General features: G+C 35.2%; 1 protein-coding gene across 1 annotated transcript in view; it reads left to right on the top strand.

Annotated features, from left to right (window-relative positions):
• LOC126753776 (neuroguidin) overlaps positions 1-15,518 on the top strand; it is a 185,035-nt gene extending 169,517 nt beyond the window's left edge. The window contains exons 2-5 of the mRNA XM_050465484.1: positions 14,086-14,484; positions 14,550-14,818; positions 14,882-15,069; positions 15,246-15,518. Coding sequence (XP_050321441.1) covers positions 14,086-14,484; positions 14,550-14,818; positions 14,882-15,069; positions 15,246-15,385 — 996 coding nt within the window. The 3' untranslated portion in view covers positions 15,386-15,518. The remainder of the gene's footprint in view (positions 1-14,085; positions 14,485-14,549; positions 14,819-14,881; positions 15,070-15,245) is intronic.
• The last annotated feature ends 5,032 nt before the right edge of the window (positions 15,519-20,550 follow it).

Here is a 20,550-nt window from a genome sequence, read left to right as displayed (position 1 = left end):
ATTCCATTCGGCAGTCCGAATTGCTGCGAACTGCGCCGAATCAAATCTTTACGGTCTTCGTGCATACTCTCAGTTACGGCTGTTATATTTCCTCACTGTGTGCTGAACGTGAACTCATGCGTAATCTGTCAAAAAAAGGCTATTGAAAAAAGTAACTCTACTTGGTTCACCCGTTATATTAAAAACAATATTTAAGAAAGTGTCTTCTACCGAGTTACTAACAATATTTTATCACTTAATCAATTTTAAACTAATTTATTTACCAGCACTACATTTTGTCACACCCTGTATGTGGATATGAAAAATATTTATAATGAGAAAAAGATATGTGAATATTTGTACTACCAAACTGCTAATACAATTTTCTCTTCGAAATAATTTTTTAAGTAATATATTTAACATCACCCTGTATGTGAATAGTAACAATATTTTTAATAAAAAAAAATATACATAAATGTCTACTACCCGTCTACTATTATTGTAATTCTCATCGAAATAATTTTTCAACCAATATAAAAGTTCACATAAGCACATTTTACCTCACCCTGTATGCGACTATGACAAATATTTATATTGGAAAAGATATATGTACTATATGTATATTCTACTACCAATCTACTTTCACTTCGTTTTCGCCGATATTAATTTCCAACAAATGTATTTTCTGTAACTACATTTGGCATCACCCTGTATGTGACTATGAAATTGAAAACAAAAAAATTGAATTTCTATCAATACAGTATCATATCTTTCTCATCAAAAAATTGGTCAACCAATATGTTTGCCATAACTACATTTTGCCTCACCCTGTTTGCGACTCTGACAAATATTTTTATTGAAAAAGATATATATATTCTACTACCAGTCTATTTTCATTTCTTTTTTTCCGATATTAATTTACAATTTTTTTCCATAAGTACATTTTGCCTCACCCTGTAAATTAAAAAAAAAAAAAAAAATATTTTTATTGGGACATTTTTTATTGAAACATATTCTATTGACAATATACTTTCATTTCCTTTTCACCGTTATTAATTGTCAATAAATTTATTTTTCAAAACTATATTTTACCTCACCCTGTATACAACTATGACAAGTATTTATATTGAAAAAAATTATATTTCTATGCTACCAATCTACTATCCTTTCTTTCTCATCAAAATTATTTTACAACCAATATGTTTTCCATAACTACATTTTGCCTCACCCTGTAACTTCAAAAAATATTTATGTTGAAAAAAATTTATTAACGTTTTTACTACCAAAATCATTCTCATCGAATTAAAGAATATTTTCAACTAATTTATATTCCTTAACAACATTTTGCCTCACCCTGTATGTAAATTTGAAATTATTTATATTGAAAAAGATATACATATGCGTATATATTCCATTACCAATCTAATATAATTTCTTTTTCAATTTTCCAACTAATTTATTTTCCATAACTACATTTTGCCTCACCCTGTATGCGTCTAAAACGTTACTGTTGTGCAGCTTAATATTATTATTGTATAAAATTCTTATGCTGTTTGTAGTGTGGGTGCAATTATATGACTAACTGTATTTATTTATGTATTTAAATGCATTTATACAGAATCATTAAACATACACACACACACACACATACGCGCATATTTACAAATTAAAGTCGATAAATAAGTAAATAGTATAAAATATGCTATTATTTATTTATATGCCTGTGAGTGCGCACCGAGCGATTGTGCGTTGAAAGTACTTTATTTCACTTAACAATTCTAATTACATTTTTGTGCACGCACACAGGCACAAACACACGCACACACTCCCATACTCTTGCGCATCCACTCAACTATGCACTCAAAATTATATGCGCCCCGGCACAAGTGCATTTAAATATTGACAAATGTACCGCACATCCGTTTGTGCCACATATGTACACACCAAAATGCAATTGTGTGCGTGTGCAGTTGGAGCGCGCCTATAAATATGCAATGCCGCTAACAACTGCAGGCAACTGCATACAATCATATTTTTGTATATGTGTGTGAGTTCGTTGTTTGTGTTTTACATGCGTGTGTGTGTGTGTTTTTGCGCATCTAATGCAGCTTTTTGTCGCCACCATGCTCCCGCCACTGACACGCTGATTTGCTGCAAGTTGCTTTGTAACAAACAATAAATGTACTTAGCAAACTAATTATGAATGTATTAGTTCGATGTAGATTTTTCCCTACGCCATTTTATACTTACTTTGCACGCATCTAATGTATAATTCATTTGTTGGCGCTCGTGTTGCCCTGCTAAAGTGCGCAATGGAAATGTGTGCGTATGCATGCCACACGCCGCTAAAATATATTGCTACTTTTTATATATTTTATTTCGTTTCACTTTGGCTTTGATTTTGGCATTCGTGTACGGGAAATTTAATTTCCAATATAGTTAATGCGCTCAAATGCACGCAGCGATTGGTACAGTGGGCACTACATAGTACAAAAAATACATTTTTATCTTTCTACTTTTTTTCCTCAATTTTTCTTTGGATATATTTTTTTTTAAATATACAAACCTTGTAAAACTTTAGATGAAATATGAAAATTGGTTTCGAAGCCTTTAACACCCAAGTGGAGGGAGGATGGTGTCATGTGTAGAAGTTCACGCAAGTGAGGAAAGTTCTCTGATCGCCATTCACTTGGGAGTGGCCAGAAACGCATATGACTCAAGCAGAAACGGTCTTTGACCAATTATTATGAACATCCGTTCGAAGGCGAGCTAAATGAGAAGGTATATTAAGGGTTGTGCGCTGGGTTTGGGACCCGCCACGTAAAAAGCTCACCCCAATGAAAAACTACCAACAGCCTCGGCCACGTAGCGAAAAGAAGAAACGACTGGCGCGCTGTTGTTAACTCGGCTATAATCGCGTAAGCGGTGTCTACGCCAATTAACATGAAGAAGAAGGAGGGTTGGAAAATCCAATGAAGCATGTACAAATAGTTCTGCCATAAGTTCTGTTACAAATTCAGGTTGTTATATAAATTAAACTATTATAAAGAGCGATACATTTCGAGGTTCCCTACCTTTTTAAAGGAAAAGCACAGAAACTTCAGATTTAATGGAGAATGTTTATTATCTATCTAAAAAACAAATTTTGGCATTTATTTTTTGAAGATTTTCTCCTTCAAATATTGACCGCGGCTACGTCTCGTATGGTCCATCCATTGAGTCTATTTCGACTGGTAACTGGCAAATGACACGCGTGATGTTTGACTCCAAGACTTGAGTTGAAGCGGAATTGTCCGTATAGACCACAGACTTTATATATCCCCACAAGAAAAAGTCTAACGGTGTAATATCGCACGATCTTGGTGGTCAATCGACCGGCGCAAAACGTGAAATTATCTGCTCACCGAAGTGTTCTCTCAATAAATCCATTGATCGATTCTATATGTGGGAAGTGGCGCCGTCTTGTTGAAACCAAATGTCGCCGAGATCATGAGCTTAAATTTCCGGCATTTAATAGTCGGTTATCATGGCACGGTAACGGTCACCATTGAAGGTTACGATCTCACCGGCATCATTTTTGAAGAAATATGGACCGACGATTCAACAGGTCACAAACCACACCAAACCGTTGTTTTTCTGCATGAAATGATAGCTTTTGGAATCTCTTCAGGTTGCTCTTCATCCGAATTGTGGCAATTTTGCTTATTTACATACCCATTGAGCCAGAATTGGGCCTCATCGCTGAACAAATTTGGCTCGAAATGTTCGAATCTTCTTGGAACTTTTCAAGAGCCCATAGAGCGAAGCGATTTCGGAAGGTCGAGCGACTTCAGTTCTGGCACAAGCAGCTCGAGTACCCTCTCAGCTATGCTGCTATATTTTTTTCACTGCGTGCTGGACATGGTCAATAATTAATTCTGGGTCTCAAGGTGGGTGTTGCGAATAGTATGTTTAGTAGGCCGATTAGGTTGAGCATAAGTTGAACAAAACGCGCAAACACATTCTGAATGAACATGAATTTTCGTAATAAAGTTGAACGATTTGAAAACGTTGTGCAGGCGTTAGTCTTTTCACGATGAAATTACCCATATAATACTATTTCAAATTCCATTTCATTATTTAACTTTCCAGTGTACAAATCAACAACAATTAATATAACGAGATACAATTTGCACGAATAATGCTTTTGAAGTAGGCCACCATATGACCAAGAATTGTCCAAATCGAACAAAAACTTTTTAAGTCCTTTCTTTTTCGGTTATGGCCAAGTTTACATTAGCGCGCCAGTTTCTTCTCCACCTGGTTTTTTCAACAAGTGTATAATTCCATAGGGATGCGGTACTCGCCGTTGTCAATGCGCAAAGAACCATAAATCTTCCGCAGTACCTTTCTCTCGAAAACTCGTGACTCATCAGATGTGGTCATCATCCATGCCTCTGCAACTGCCTCTTGTACAATTTGATCTGTGTTCGACGAGAGAGGACTATACTTCTCAATTGCCTACTCAGTGCAAAGTAGCACCAGTTGATAAGAGTTATTCTGCGTTGGATTTCGATACTGACGTTGTTGTTGGTGTTAATAATGCTCCCATAGCTCGAACATTTGAATTGACAATAGCAGTCAAATTTCATACAAATTTCATTCCATAACTCCAACTCTCTCTCTTTTTTTGTGTGTTCTGGTGATTCGAGTTGGCGAAGTTCAACTGTATATACATATAAGTGCTTTGATTCCGTTTCTCTGGTGGACGTTTTGCGCCTTAAGATAGTTTTCTGGCTTTGATTCTGCAAGTTGCATGAGTATAAAATGTTCTGCTGCACCCGTACATAGCGCTTCCTTACTTGTTTTTTGTTAATTTTAATAAGCGTAATTTACTAAATATCAGTATTTTCCATATTTGCTCGAAAATAGATATTTTTAATATTGCTGAAAGCTTCTCATAATTTTTTCTATTGACAGTAAGACATTAAAAAGTTATTTCATGCATTAATAATAAATAAAAAGTTTACTAAAAAACTATTTTATTTTGTTATTTTTTCACAAAACCCAATTAAATGTGCGCCAAATTTATTATATTTTTAAATGTGTAGTAATTTATTATTTTTATTATATTTTTAAATGTGTAGTAATTTATTTATTGTATGCTGCATTTAATAAGCTTAAAATAGTTTTTCAGTGGTTTTAATAATAAATTAAAGCAATTTTTTGATAAATAGTTTATTATGCGTGCTATGAATATGCTGATTAATATTTTTCCATAACGATGAGCCACGGATATATTTTAATAAATAGCAAAGCGCACAAATACGCATAAAACCGCAGGAATTTTTTTAATAAATATGCCATTTCATTTATTTTTATAAATATTAATGTGGAATTTTTTTGGTAAATATTTCTTTTGAAATTTATATGATAAATATTTCCTTTGTTTTTTTTTTTTGGAAATTAAATTTGGTAATTTTTATAAATATTTCTTTTGACATTTTTTTAATAGATATTTATTTGAATTTTTTTTAATAAATATTTTGATTAAATTTTTTTCACAAAACCCATTTGAATGCTTGCAAAAATTAATCTGCCGTTGATAAATGGCGATAATATTTAATTAGGAAAATTGCGCGCAGCCAAATGAAGCGCGCAGCGCTAATAAGCAACCGATTTAATTAGTATGTGCGATATTTTTGAAATTTATTTAATAAATATATTTTTTTTATTAATTTGTGTGGTTTTAGCGATTTGCGATTTATTTCATATACATATACATTATGACAAAAAAGCACCCGGAAATTTAAAAAAATCTGATTTTCTAAGTTGGTAAGACTGTCCTTAATTACTATGCCAAATATGAACGCGATACACCTCATTAGTGCATTGAGATTTTTACATTGAATAAAGATATCCAACAATAAATTTGTCTCTAACTTTATATTTTTAAACAAATTTCGTCTGCCGAATCATTGTGAATGTTACAAAAGGCTTACGGTGATTCAGTTTTATCAGAAATACAAGCCTACGAGTGGTACAGAGCCTTCAAACACGGTCGAGAGATCGTTGAAGGCATGCCTCGTTGTGAACGACCTTCGACCCCAACAATCAACTGATGAAAATAATAAAAGAGTGACGGATATGATTTTTGAAAATCGTTATAAAAGTGTTATGGAGATGGAAAGAGAGCTCGACATATCTCGCGAGGCCGTTCGTATGATTTTGGTGGATATTTTGGGTATGAAACGCGTTCTTGCTCGACTCGTCCCGATAAAGCTGAATTTTTTTTTTCAAAAAGAGTACCGTAAACAGGTCTCTTTGGACATGCTTGATCGTGCGAATTCCGATCCCACATTCATGGAGAGCATTATGACTGATGATGAGACATGGGTTTATGAGTTTGCCACACAAACAAGTACACAATCAGCGGAATGGAAGAAAAAAAAGAGCCGAAACCAATAAAAGCAAGCCAAAGCCAATCAAAACTCAAGATGATGCTCATTCTTTTTTTTCGATATTCATGGTTCGGTGCATCATGAATTTGTTGCGGTGGAGCAGATGGTCATTAAGGAGTTCTATTTTCTACTATCGATCAATCACCGTATTCACCAGATTTGGTTCCGTGTAATTTTTTCCTGTTCCCTAAACTGAAACTGCCTCTTCGTGGAACCCGTTTTCAGTCGATCGAAGAGATAAAACAAAATTCGCAGAATGAGCTGACGGCCATGTTGTTGTTGTAACGGTTACATAGTCTCCGTTAGATGGTACGGATTACATAAATTTTCGTCGAGATCATCCAACGGTAGGCCCAGAAAACGTTCTGTTTCGACGGAGTCGGACCATAGTGAGAGGAGTGTCAGATGTGTAGGGTTAGCAGGGCATGCAAAGAGGTGTGGTTAGTGTCATGCGGGGACTCATTGCATGCTGGGCATATGTTTAATATGTCAGGTCGATTCTGGATAAGTAGAGCTTAATCTGCTACAATATCCATAACAAAAGTGCGCAAAGGTTACTCTCGATTCTCGCAGCAACTAAAGCTCTTCGTCTGTAATGGGTAGTGATTTGACCCAAGTACGGCATGCACTGAGAGAGAGTCGGTGAAGGTGTTAATGGCTACACCGTGAATGGCGGTCAGTGCATGTCTGAAGTTTATTGCGTCCGAAGTCTGGTCGGCGTATTGTTTTATGTCGTCGACGTAGTTGAGAAAGGACCTCTTGATGCTCCTAGAAGGCGGTTCCGCTACAAGCAGGTTACGTTTTCTGCGAAAACACCCCACCTGGGAGCATACGGGCCTCACTGTGCAGGTGTTCGATGGGAGACCTCAAGAGGCAACCAGTTGTAGTCCGAAATACAGTGTTCTGACATGTCTGTAGCTTCCGTCTGCGTTTCATCCAGGTGACCATATTGGTGCAGCGTATGCCGGTCGATTGCCTTGTATGCTGCCAACAAGGTTTTAATTCCCACTACAGCCGTGTAAACATGGAGTTCACTAACGCCGAAATTCGCGCAATTTTAAAGTTTTCCTTCGTTAAACGCAAATCCGCTAGAGAAACGTTTCGTGAGATTAATGGTTTTTCGGTGGATGGTACTCTATCACTTCGAACTGCGGAGGAATGTTTTCGACGATTCAGAGCGGGCAAAAACGATGCCATGAATAAGCCAGCCGGCGGTAGACCTGTGACGACAAATACCGATCAAATCATGAAAAGCATCGAATTAGACCGGCATGTGGCATCTCGTGACATCGCCCAGAAGATGAGAGTTAGTCACCAAACCATTTTAAACCATCTGCAGAAGGCTGGATACACAAAAAAGCTTGATGTTTGGGTGCCGCATGATTTGACGCAAAAAAAACCTTCTGGACCGAATCAACGCCTGCAATATGCTGCTGAAACGGAACGAACTCGACCCATTTTTGCAGCGGATGGTGACAATATCAAGTGAAAACGGTCGTGGTCGAGGGCCGGTGAATCGTCCCAAACAGCAGCCAAGCCGGAATTGACGGTCAGGAAGGTTTTGCTTTGTGTTCGGTGTGATTGGAAGGGAATCATACCCTATAAACTGCTCCCATATGGCCAGACGCTTTCTTCCACCATCTTCTGCGAACAACTGGACCGCTTGAAGCAGGCGATCGACCAGAAGCGTCCAGAATTGGCCAACAGGAAGGGTGTAGTGTTCCACCAGGACAACGCCACACCACACACTTCGTTGATGACTCGTCAGAAGCTACGGCAGCTCGGATGGGAGGTTTTATCGCATCCACCAACTTGTATAGCCCGGACATCAAGCGCCACCTGTGTACACGAACACCTGTAAAGTTGAACTCACACGAGGCTTGTGAAAAGTGGCTGTCCGCGTTCTTCGCAAATAAGGAGGGGAGCTTCTACGAGGGGGGTATTATGAAGTTGCCGTCTAGATGGAAACAGATTATCGAACGAAACGGCGCATATTTGAACTAAATCCGATCACTGTAACACTATTATAAAGCATTGAATAAAGAGCAAAAAAGCGAAAGGGAGTTATTAACAACCTTATAAGTAAATGCATTCCATCTGGTAGGAATTGCTTTAAGTGCGACAAAATAAAGATTGATGAATAATTAAATATTTTGCGTTTTATTTAAAATTTTCCAGTTCTTTTTTGGGCCCAATGTATAATTATACCCTGAAGTTTAAGTTTGTCACGAAGTTTGTAACACCCAGAAAGAAAGGTCGGAGACCCTATAAAGTACATATATATATAAATGATCTGTATGTCGAGCTGAGTCGATTTAGCCATGTCCGTCTGTCTGTATATATACGAACTAGTCCCGCAGTTTTTAACATATCATTTTGAAATTTTGCAAACGCCATTTTCGCTTCAAGAAGATTATAAGACTATAACATATAGCTGCCATACAAACTGATCGGAATCAAGTTCTTGTATCGAAACCTTTTGCATTTGACAAGATATATTCACGAAATTTGGTATAGATTATTTTCTAAGGCAACAATGTAATCTGCGAAGAAATTGTTCAGATCGGTTAACTATAGCATATAGCTTCCATACAAACTGAACACATAGTTACTAACAGAAATGCACCTGTGAAGGGTATTTAGCTTCAGTGCAACCGAAGTTAACGTTTTTTCTTTTAATTTATGTGTTTTTAGCGATTTTATTTATGTATTTTTTTGTTGTATTTGGTGTGCTATTTGCAATTTAATTAATTTATATTTATTTTTTCGGTATTTTGTGTGGTTTTTGCATTTAATACAATGGCGATATTGTTGTTGCATTTTTTTGTTAGCTTAATTTTGTGCAATGTTGCATTTATGCATAATTTTATAATTATTTGCTGCTAATCTAATGGCCTTTGCGATGCGTAAATTCCAATGAATTATTGTGCAATAATCGGAGACAAAAAAACTGCTGAAAATAAGCCGAAAAAATGCAATATAATACAAGCGTGTATGTACGTGCTTGTATGTGTGTGTGAATCTGCATTTGGCAATATAATACAAGCGTGTATGTATGTGTGTGTGAATCTGCATGTATGCAGAATATTTTGCGTTAATTGCATTGCGCTGGCAAAATTTGCATAAAACATGAAATGAAATAATTCAAGTGAAAATAAAAACCAGCAAAACCGCATAAATAATAAACAATTTTATTTGCATTTGCATTTTATTATTTTTTTTTTTTTGTTTTCAACACAAAATTTGAAGCTGTTAGTGCTGGCAATTGGCGCTCGAGCGCCGCAACGCGTATTATGCATTTGAGTGCGGTTTATTAATATTTATTGGTGGAAAAAAGAAATTTTTGGCGAAAAATAAATGTGTGGATATGTGTGTGTGTGTGTGTACATACGTATGAGTTTGTGTGTATATGCGATTTTGCATACCAAAAACCTTATTAGGCAGTTAAATACACATTTCGGATAGGAATTAATTTTGCCGTGTTGCCATGGCAACCAACAGCCCAACCAACCAACCAACCAGCCAATAATGCAAAAAACAACAATAATCAAAGTATTTAATGGAAATGCATATTATTAAAATATAAGCAAATTTTTTTTTGCGCGCTGTAATAATAAATTAAAATATATAAGTCTATATAAATATAAAATCATGCAAAATATGCACAATGACAGCGCGGTGCGGACAGTGGCAAATGCATGCGCTGCAAATAGTGGTTAATGCTGTATTATTATTACCAAGCGTTGTTGTTGGTGTTGCTGGTGTTGTTTGCTGTAGCACTTTGTCTGGCGAATCGTAATGCACGCGGAAAAAACCGCAACATTTACAAAATGCAATAATTAAATGCCACCAATAAAATATGCAAATGAGTTGTTTGAGTGGAGGCCGCGAAATGCAGGCGAAAAATAGCGGAGCATACGTTTAGGCGCACAAGTGTACGAGCGGGCGCGCGCGCGAATGTATAATTTGATGCAATTGCAGCAAACCACTAGACGCCTGAGCGGACAGCGGGCACACACACACACGCATACATGCATAAAACACACACACACACACACACATACGCACAAATTGAAATGGAGTGTGTTGGCTTTGGTTGCTAATGCATTTGAAAGCACCGCCGCGCACGCACGTATACACACACTCACTCACACATATGTATGCCCACAAACAGGCTCGAAAATGTCAGAATCACTTCGGGCTGTGTTGATTTGTGGCATTCCGTGTTGTTGCTTTTGTTGTTTGCATCACTAAAGCGCTTTTATGATTTGCTGCGCGCAACATAATTCACACACACACACTCAGGCATAGGCGCTGCCTAACCATTGCGGCCTGCAATTGTGCTATAAAATGCTTGTAGCTAAATTGCTAAAAAAAAATTTGCATATTAAAGGCGTGCGGTGGCGCATGCAAAATGTTGGTGCGCGTACAATCGAGTGTGAGGTAGACATATTAATTAATAGAAATTACAATTTTTCCATACAAAAAGAAAAATACATGGAAAACAAGTAAGGCAGGGCTAAGTTCGGTTGCTACCGAACTTTTTATACTCTTGGAACTTGGAGGAATCAAAGCCAGAGAAATACCTTAATGTGTAAAACGTCAACCAGAGGATCTGAATAAGCAATTACCTTTGTATACAGTAAAACAGTACAGTCCTGACTCGAATTGCCACAATCCACAAAAAAGCTTCGAATTAGAAAAACTTTGAGTTATGCAAGATAATTTGTATGAAATTTTACTTCTATCGTCAATTCAAGAGTTCGAGTTATGGAGAACTTCGAGTTTAAGAACATTACCGACATATTCGACAAAAGATTTGTTAGTTACGCGATAATCATTATATCGTCACCTGAAATGCAAGACAACGCTGACGATTCACTACATCATACAGGGTCCGGCGCTCGAAGTGTATTGTACCAATTAAAAAAGCCATAAATTCGGTTTGGAAAAATATTTTTATTTATTTTAAAGTACAAAATGTGTGAAAATAATCATAAATTCAGGACCAATTCACTTTTGCTGGATATGACAACCTTTTGCCTTAACTATGGCCTTGAAACTGTCAAAACACGAATCGCAAGCTGCCCGAAAGTAACTTTCCGGTATTCTGGCCCACTCACGGACAATGGCTTTCTTTAGCATCTCGAGACTGGTGTATTTTTTACTTCGGACCTTGCTCTCCAAATAATCTATTGGATTTGCATGTGGTGAATTCGAAAGTCATTGTGTGGTCGTAATGAAGTTCGGAACGTTATTTTTCAGCCATTCTTGGTTCATTCGCGCTTTGTGAGACGGTGCTGAGTCTTGTTGAAACGTCCATGGTTTGTGACCGAAATGTTTGTTTGCCCACGGCTTCAAAGCAGCCTCCAGAACACTTTCCCGATAATATCTCGCATTTACTTTGATGCCAGGCTCTATGAAAGCAATTGGAGAGCGCCCATCTGCGGTGGCAGCGGCCCAAACCATTATTTGTGGCGGATGCTGCCTCCTGGTGGCCAACCGATGACTTAGATTCTCGTATGAACGGTTGGTCAAGTAAACCCTATCGTTTTGAGAGTTTACGAATTGCTCAGTTGGAAAAATTTTTTCGTCAGAAAACACAATGCTCAGAATTTGACCGCTTTCGGCCAAGCGTAGCAACTGCTTCGCCCTCTCAAGTCTTACTTGTTGCTGCTTCGGTGTGAGATCATGGGCCTTTTGGAACTTGTAAGGCTTGACCTTGAGCTCATTTTTCAATATGCGTCGGATGCTGCGGTCGGATATTTTCAGTTCTTTAGCCATTTGATTGGCACTTCGTCGCGGATTTCGCTCAAGTCGCTTCTTCACTTTCCGAACCATCTCACATGACGTTGCAATCTTTTGATGACCACCTCCATGGCGTTTTGCGATGCTACTAGTATCATTGTAACGAGTGATGGTGCGATAAACAAAAACTTTATTCACATTAAGGTGTTTGAGCTCACGAACAATTGCTGGCTGTGATTTTCCAGCTAAATATAAAGCAATCACACTATTACGTTTGAATTCCATCGCTGATCACTTTTTTTGCGTTCACTTTTGGCAAAACGCTTTTGTACACTTGTGAACAATACTCCGAACTGTCATTCAGCAAATTTATAAACAGCTGATTCCAGTGCGATAGCTGGGCGAACAGTCTGAAGTTGGTTACACTTCGAGTGCCGGATCCTGTATTATATATTTAATTAATAGATATAACAAATATATAACCATTTTATAACTAAAACCCTAATTCCTTTCAATATGAGTGGTTTCTATTTGGTCGTTTTTCCTTCGCCTGTGAACTTATGAAAAGTGATATTACGTTATTTTGCATTTTAAGCGACGAGCTGTAGTATATGGGCGTTGAGGGTAGTCTCCACCCTATTTTGTCTATTTTTTCCAATACTATATAGTATTAACATGTCACAGACTAATAAAATGTTTCCAGTGTTTCATCAAAGTGCCTCATGTACCATCATCAATTCTTCTTCTTCTTCGTCTTAATTGGCGTAGACACGGCTTACGCGATTATAGCCGAGTTAACAACAGCGCGCCAGTCGTTTCTTCTTTTCGCCAACTGGATATTCCAAGCGAAGCCAGGTCCTTCTCCACTTGGTCCTTCCAGCGGAGTGGAGGTCTTCCTCTTCCTCTGCTTCCCACGGCGGGTACTGCGTCGAATACTTTCAGAGCTGGAGTGTTTTCGTCCATCCGGACAACATGACCTAGACCATCACCAATTACATAGAGCAAAGTCAGACGGATGTTCGAAAATCCTGATATTAGTTACAAGGTGCTTTCCAGAGTAAACAGGACTTTTAGAATATGCTATCTTTATCGATTGTTCAATGAGAATTTCATGCCATTTCATAGATTGGAAGTGAAGTTATTGCGTTTTAAGTGTCAGTCTGTTTGTGTTATCAGTGCGAAAATGTGCTTCGAACACAGAGCCAACATTAAGATTTGCTTTAAAATTGGTAAAACTTTTACCGAAACGTTTCAATTGATGAAACAAGTTTATGGCGATGATTGCCTATCCCGTAGCAAACTGTCCGAGTAGTCGTGAGGACATAAATGACGATCAACATGTAGGCCAATCAAAGAAACTTTTTGGTCTGTCCACCATCAAAACTAACCCACAATAACTTTGTGATATGCCCTGTGTTGCTTGGTGTTCTAATACATGAGGTATTTCTCTAGGGTGGATTGCCCCAAATGGCCCTTGAAGGAGGGTTTAGGGGAATTGTGTTCTCAGCTGCCCACAATCGGGGGTCAAACTAACACAATAAGTCTTAGTGGCACTACTGATAGCTTTAATTGTCCCTTGGCTGTGTATTAGAAGGTTTATAGACTTGCTATTTAGTGCAGAAACCTACCATGCGGGTAAGCAATAGCAAGTCCATAAACCTTCTGTTACATTTGGTTCTTTGGTTACTGTTTGATAGATATTATTAGATATATAAATGAAGTGAATAAAAAGAGGGAAAGAGGGAGAGAGAGAAAGTGTAATAAAGCGAGAATGCTGCACAGATTTATACGAAGTGTATGATTGAAGGTTAAGCAAATGAAACTGGAGCATGTTTGAACTTAAATGAATAAGTATTTTAAGAAAATAATTGAAAACCCAAAGATAATATTCACGAACCCAACCGTTTTTGCTTTTCAGGCGCTCGACTATGACTGCCACGTGCAGCAACAGGACATCCCACAGGCCATACAATTGCTCGGCGAGATGAACAGCAATGTGAAACAGGTCACCGATCTAGTCGAAAGCATGTTGCAACGCGTCAAACGTGGCGAACTAACCACAGAATACGGCCTGAGCTTTCTCGAAGTCAAATATCACATGCTGCTCGATTATTTGATAAATCTAACTTATGTAGTGTTACGCAAATGCTCCGGCGAGACCATCGAAGGTGATCCATCCATTGAACGATTAATCGAAATACGCACAGTTTTGGAGAAAATACGACCAATCGATCATAAGTTGCGCTATCAGATCGATAAGCTAGTGAAGACAGCCACCACCGGCGTATCGAGTAGTACCGATCCGATTTTGTATAAGGTGAGTTTTGAGCTTATTTTAAAGTTATGTTGAGCTAGTTGATATACAACATTTTTGTATTGCAGCCCAATCCAGATAATATGCTCACAAATGCTGGCGGTGATGACGATGCCGATGAGGATGATGAAGACGCAAGCGAAAATTCGGCATCCGAAAGCGATGGCGACGATGAGGAAGGCGAGGCTGGCGTGAAGAAACCCAAAAAGGGCGCTACAGCGGGTAAAACCGGTATCTACGTGCCGCCCAAAATTAAGCCAGTCTACTATGATGGCGATGAGAAATCTGCGGATAAGGATAAGAAGATGATAGAGCGTGCCAAGAAGCGTGCCATCACGTAAGTTGTGGAAATTATTTTCTCTTAGGTGTAAAATGTATTAAAAATGATTTATACATATAGCGCCTCGATGTTGCAAGATTTGAAGGAAGAATATCTCGACGCACCTACCGAACTATCATCCGGCTCACGCGCCCAACAACTGCTCTCCAAACAACAGAAAGAAAAACAGGAATATGAGGAGACCTACTTGACACGTCTGCCGGTGACCAAAGCGGAAAAGCATCGTCAACGCAAGTTGACCACTCTAGGTGAGTTGTATATTTATAAAGAAAAACATAACCCAACATTTTTTTTCTAAATTTTTTTAATAATTTTTTTTTTTAATTTTTTTTAATTTTTTTTATAAATTTTTTTTCTTCTAAATTTATTTTTCTAATTTTTTTTCTGAATTCTACTAACATTATTTGGCTTGCTCTGCTTACAGCCACACTCGGCGATGAGATACTCGGCGAAATTAGCCGCGATCCGGCGTTGCGTGGTGAGGGCTCCAGTGGTGGCAGTAAAAAACGTAAATTGAAGGGCAAAGGTAAAAAGCGTGGTGGCAAGAAGCGGAAGTTCCATTAAAGCAAAGAGCACGTAAGATTATCGCGCGCGTATATAACAGCAGAATAACATATACGTACACACACTTATATTGTATGAGAAGCGTAAAATTAAGCAAGTAAAAGCAAACAACAAAAATGATAAAAACAGTAAAGCAGTAAATTTGCATAAAAAACAACAAAACAAAACAAAATATATAAGTAGTATCAAGCAAAAATGGTATGCATACATACATACATACGGTTTTTACCATTTATTAAAATATATATATAAATAAATATATACATACACAAAAATGCTGATGTGAATGGAATTTAAGCAATTTTTTAAACAAATTTATATTTTTCTATAGTTACATACAAAATATGCTTTATTACTTACAAACATTTTGTTGAATATAAATATATTATTGATTTTCATATACAAACAATTGTAAAATAAACTACATTTTTCTACTGTTTGTTTTTGTAATTTGTTTAACATTAATTTTAATGAATATTAAGTTTGCTTTTATTGCTTTAAAATTCGGTTTTGTTTAAGTTTGTATCAGTTCTGTGTATTTTCATATTTTAATAAAAAAAAATGTTTAAATAAAAATATTGAAAAAGTATTTTTCTTTTTTAATTATGGTATTTTTTTAACAGTTCATTTTAATTTTTATATACGAATCCAGCCCACTGTTAGTTCTAGCATTACATGCATGTATAAAAATGGAATAAAAATGTACATTGTTATAATTAATTTAATATTATTTAATTTTTTTTTAACTTTTATGTATGTATAGCTATATATTTTTTTTGTAAATTTCATATTTAGAATCTGTTTAATTGTAAAAAAAAAATAACTAAATTTCATAAAAAGTACAATTTTATTAATTATAATTTTTTCGATATGAATTTTTGTTCAATTAGTTCCGTTTTTTATTTATAATTAATATTAGATATATTTCAGTTAACTAAATTTTTAAAAACTTAATTTTCTTGAGAAATAAAATTATAATTAATATCATATTGTAAAATTAAAAAGAAATATATGTATATTAATTATAATTTTATAAAATTTAAAAAAAAATTAATAATAATTAATTATATATGAATTTTTTTCCAAATTAAACAATGAGTCAATTATAATTTATAACATTATTAATATTTCCAGCACATAAATTGTCAAAAGTTTATTTTTTTATTCATTACTCAAAGCAAAATTAATAAGTGAGGTTAGGGACAAACAGTCTGCAAACGTTTCGTAATTTCAGCCTTCAACCGAATGAGACGGGGTATATTCCACGGCTCTCAATCACCTGCGCCTCCCTTTTCAACCAACCAAAAAGGGAAATCAGACAGTGTTATTGAAATAATCCGTCAAAAAGTTTCCCAGATCATCAGGTCTCATAAATAGAACAACTATTAGATCCAATAAACTCTCTTACGCTCTAAGCGGTGAATTAATAATTAAATGCTACAGCGATTCGATTTTAACAATATGTTTTGTGTTTGTAGCGTTGTTTTTCTATATCCTATAGTGATCCAATCTGCACAATTTCCTTGAAGAAATGGCACTGCACAGTTGCTTTGGACCCATGCCAAAGATTTTCTATACAAGAACTTGATTTTGAACTGTCAGTTCATACATCATCTATATTACTATATATAAGTAGTTGTCCCATATTGGCGATTCCAACAAATGGGCAACTTTTTGGATAGAAAAGTACGTGTGCCAAATTTCAGAGCTATATTTCAAATGTGATGTTAGAGGCTGTTTCTTGCTAATCTAGAGTTGCTCAAACCGAAAATGGCAGTAAAAATGTTCTAACACGAAGGATTTTTTGTGTTGTGGTCAAGGGCTGTAGGGGTCAAACAAGCAGCATTTACTAAAATGACAAAAATAGCTGCATCTGTTTGCAAAATTTTTTAGCTAAAATTCGCAATCAGAACAACTGAAATTTTCTTAGCACATCAGTCGCAAAACTTTTCTTTGGATTTTTTGAGTAGTATTATTTTCAGAGATCTGCATGCGAAATATAATCGGTATACAAAAAATATCCATTTCCCATTGTTTCTCTAATGTTTTTTTGGTGTTGCGGCAGCGGCAGCAGAAAGTATGACCAATTTAGTGCCATAGCTGATCACTTTCTCAAGGTTGTTTTAAATATTTACACCCAACTGTAAACGATCTCAAGGCAGTGCAATCTGTGGGGTGCTAAGTCTAGTGACTAGTAATCCTGTCATACTTATTTTCTGAACTCCAGTTCAATTAATCAACAACCAGTTTTCTTCATTATTCTTTACACCATCGCGGTGCCCAATAAATTCGAAGGTATCCCAACGCGCGAAGACAGTTATTTCAAGTTATATCGCTCTGGATAATTTGTTTCTTGACAATACCAATGAATTTTATTAACGCAGATCTAGATATGCTCCTCTTTTCTAAACAATTTAACAACATTGATTATTCCTGAATATTTTTTTCTGAGTTGTCTGAATTTCTAAGGGAACTTAGCAGTTTAGCCAAACTTTTTTTTTCTCTTATATTCCTATTGAAGTGTAAGATACTCGGTGTTCCAATGCAGCATACACATTGCTTCCTAAACAGCCACTTTTCTGTGTGCAATGTACATACTCCCATTATCAACGAAATTTAGTCAGAACTAACATCATTATTTTTATATTGAGACTTTTTTTAAGAGTAGCGTTAGTACAGTTTTATATCACTATCTTTCTCTTCTCCTCAATTTGATCCTTGGCAGGTTTAGGGTTATTTGATTTAGATTTAACACGATATAATATGCCGGAATTATATTTTCTGAGGCAGGTAAATTTCTTAAATACAGTCGAAGATACCCAGTGGGCCAATACAACCAGCAGATTACCAGCTTCACCCAATGGCATAGTACGCTTCAAATTACTACGAAATTTAGCATTAACTAAAATCGATAGTATTGAGTAATAATTGTTGTTGTTATAGCGTCAGAATTCTACGAGTTGACAGCCCTTGCCTGATAAAAAATTAGGGTCCGTTCCGGTTACATAGCCCCGACTGACGTGGGAACTCTATCTCCTACTCTACCTGCTCCTAATCTCTTTTCTTCACCTCTCTCTCTGCTACCTTTTATGTATATTAGACTATTTTTAGCCTGTCTTATGTGACTTATTCGACACAGTATTCGATATCTACTTGACAATTTCTGAGTTGCTACTAAAGGTTCTGAAAATTCTTAAGAATAGAAATTCATATGTGGTACTCTGGGCAACTTTAAGCGGTTAATACAGGTTATGTGAATGATAATTAAACAAAGACACAAAAATTTATTATAAGTCAAGGTTTATTGGTTTGAGAATTTTTCTGTTCAAGTTCGAATATACATAATTCTATGTTGATTTTAGTTTTGAATAGTTGATAATTTTCTTTTAAGTTTTACATTTATAATTTACTGGCTACTGTAATTAACGTTTTTCATATAATATATTTTATTTAATATTGCTCATATTTGACTTCAAACACTTTTCGTATATGGCGCCTGGATTCGTTATAAGTAATTTAAGAACCATTATTTTTGGTATTTTTATTTATTATTTAATATTTTATTTTATTTATCTTTTTCATTTCTCGATTTCCCTCCAATTTACCAAAAAACTCACAACTCGCAATAAACTGCATTCATTTTTCGGCCACAAAATTGACAGTTATCCACAACAAACTATGATATACATACAAACAAAATACAAAATTATGCAATTTTCTAAACTTAAAGTAATTTACTAAAAAAAAAAATCAATTAAATGTAAATTACAAAACAAAAATGAAAATATTTCGACGTCAAAAATTAAGCAAAAAAAAATTAAAGAAATTTTGCAATTAAAGCAAATTTAAAGCAAAATTTTAGCCAAATTAAAAATGGCAAAAGCGAAAAGCATAAATGAAAAATGTTTCGTTGTTTTTAGGAGTCAAAATTTACGTCTTTGGCAATGGAAATTACAAATAATTTTGTTTAAGGCAAAAATTAACAACAACAACAAGAAGAAATTTTCAAAAATTATAACAAAAATACTAAAAATGAAAGAAATTGTACAAGTGTCTGGCGGCATAAGCAAAATCCGATTAACGCAACAACAACAACAACAAACGCTCTCAAACACACCAAACAAATGCACACATACAAACAGACAGACACACACTCACCAAGCAATAGCCCAAAATGCAGTTTACAAAACAATTCGATGAGAATTAATAAATTCAATGGAAACAAAAAAATTTCAAAATTCATATATTCCGATCAATAAGATTTCAGATCAAACAACAACAACAAAAAAATGTTTACAAAAACAGAACAAATGACGTTGCCTTATCTAATTGTACGAAAAAAAGTATTAAAACAAATTGAAATATTAACTAAAACAAAGTAAACTACAAGAACAACAACAAAAAAAGTGTCAAAGAAATACTAAAATAAACCAAAATAACAAGAACAAAACGAAACAAAAATAAAACAAACAAAAAAAGCGAAACCAAAAGAATGAAACAGACCGGTTATACAAAATATAATAAAAAATAATAAAATAATAATACAAAAACAAAAGTCGTAAGATTTATTTAACTTATGTAAAGTAGTAGTGGAAAACAAAAGCATTTGCAAACTCTAAACAACATGAATTTATTATTAATATATATAATACTATATAATTTACACATATTTAGTTACTTAACTAACAAGGTTAAGTTTGATAATGAAAATTAAGATGAAAGCAAGACTAACACAAATTCAGCAAGAAATTTACTTATGATGTAAACGTATAAAGAATCTCAAACAGATGACTAACTTTTAATGAAATTAGCAAAAATGAAATTTTTGAACAAAAAATAAAAGTTTAAATAAAACGTTGTGTAGACCCCACCCAAAAGCAGTACGAAGATAAATATCACAAAATTTAAACTTGAAATTTTTAATTTGAATAAAAATTTTTTTTTTTAACAGAATTTTGATTTGCATGAACAAATAAAAATATTTTGAATCAAAAATTTTGTTGTACATGAAAAAAAATTCTTGAATCGAAAAAATGTACATACATATGTACATGAAAAAGAAATTTGAATCGAAAATTCGTATTTACTTGAAACAAAAATTTTGATTTACATGAAAAAATATTTTTGAAACAAAAGTTTTGATTTAAATTAAAACATATTTTTGA

This window comes from Bactrocera neohumeralis, chromosome 3, assembly GCF_024586455.1.
Source record: "Bactrocera neohumeralis isolate Rockhampton chromosome 3, APGP_CSIRO_Bneo_wtdbg2-racon-allhic-juicebox.fasta_v2, whole genome shotgun sequence".
In the NCBI taxonomy this organism is placed as follows: Eukaryota; Metazoa; Arthropoda; class Insecta; order Diptera; family Tephritidae; genus Bactrocera; species Bactrocera neohumeralis.
This window is presented reverse-complemented; position numbering and strand designations above follow the sequence as displayed.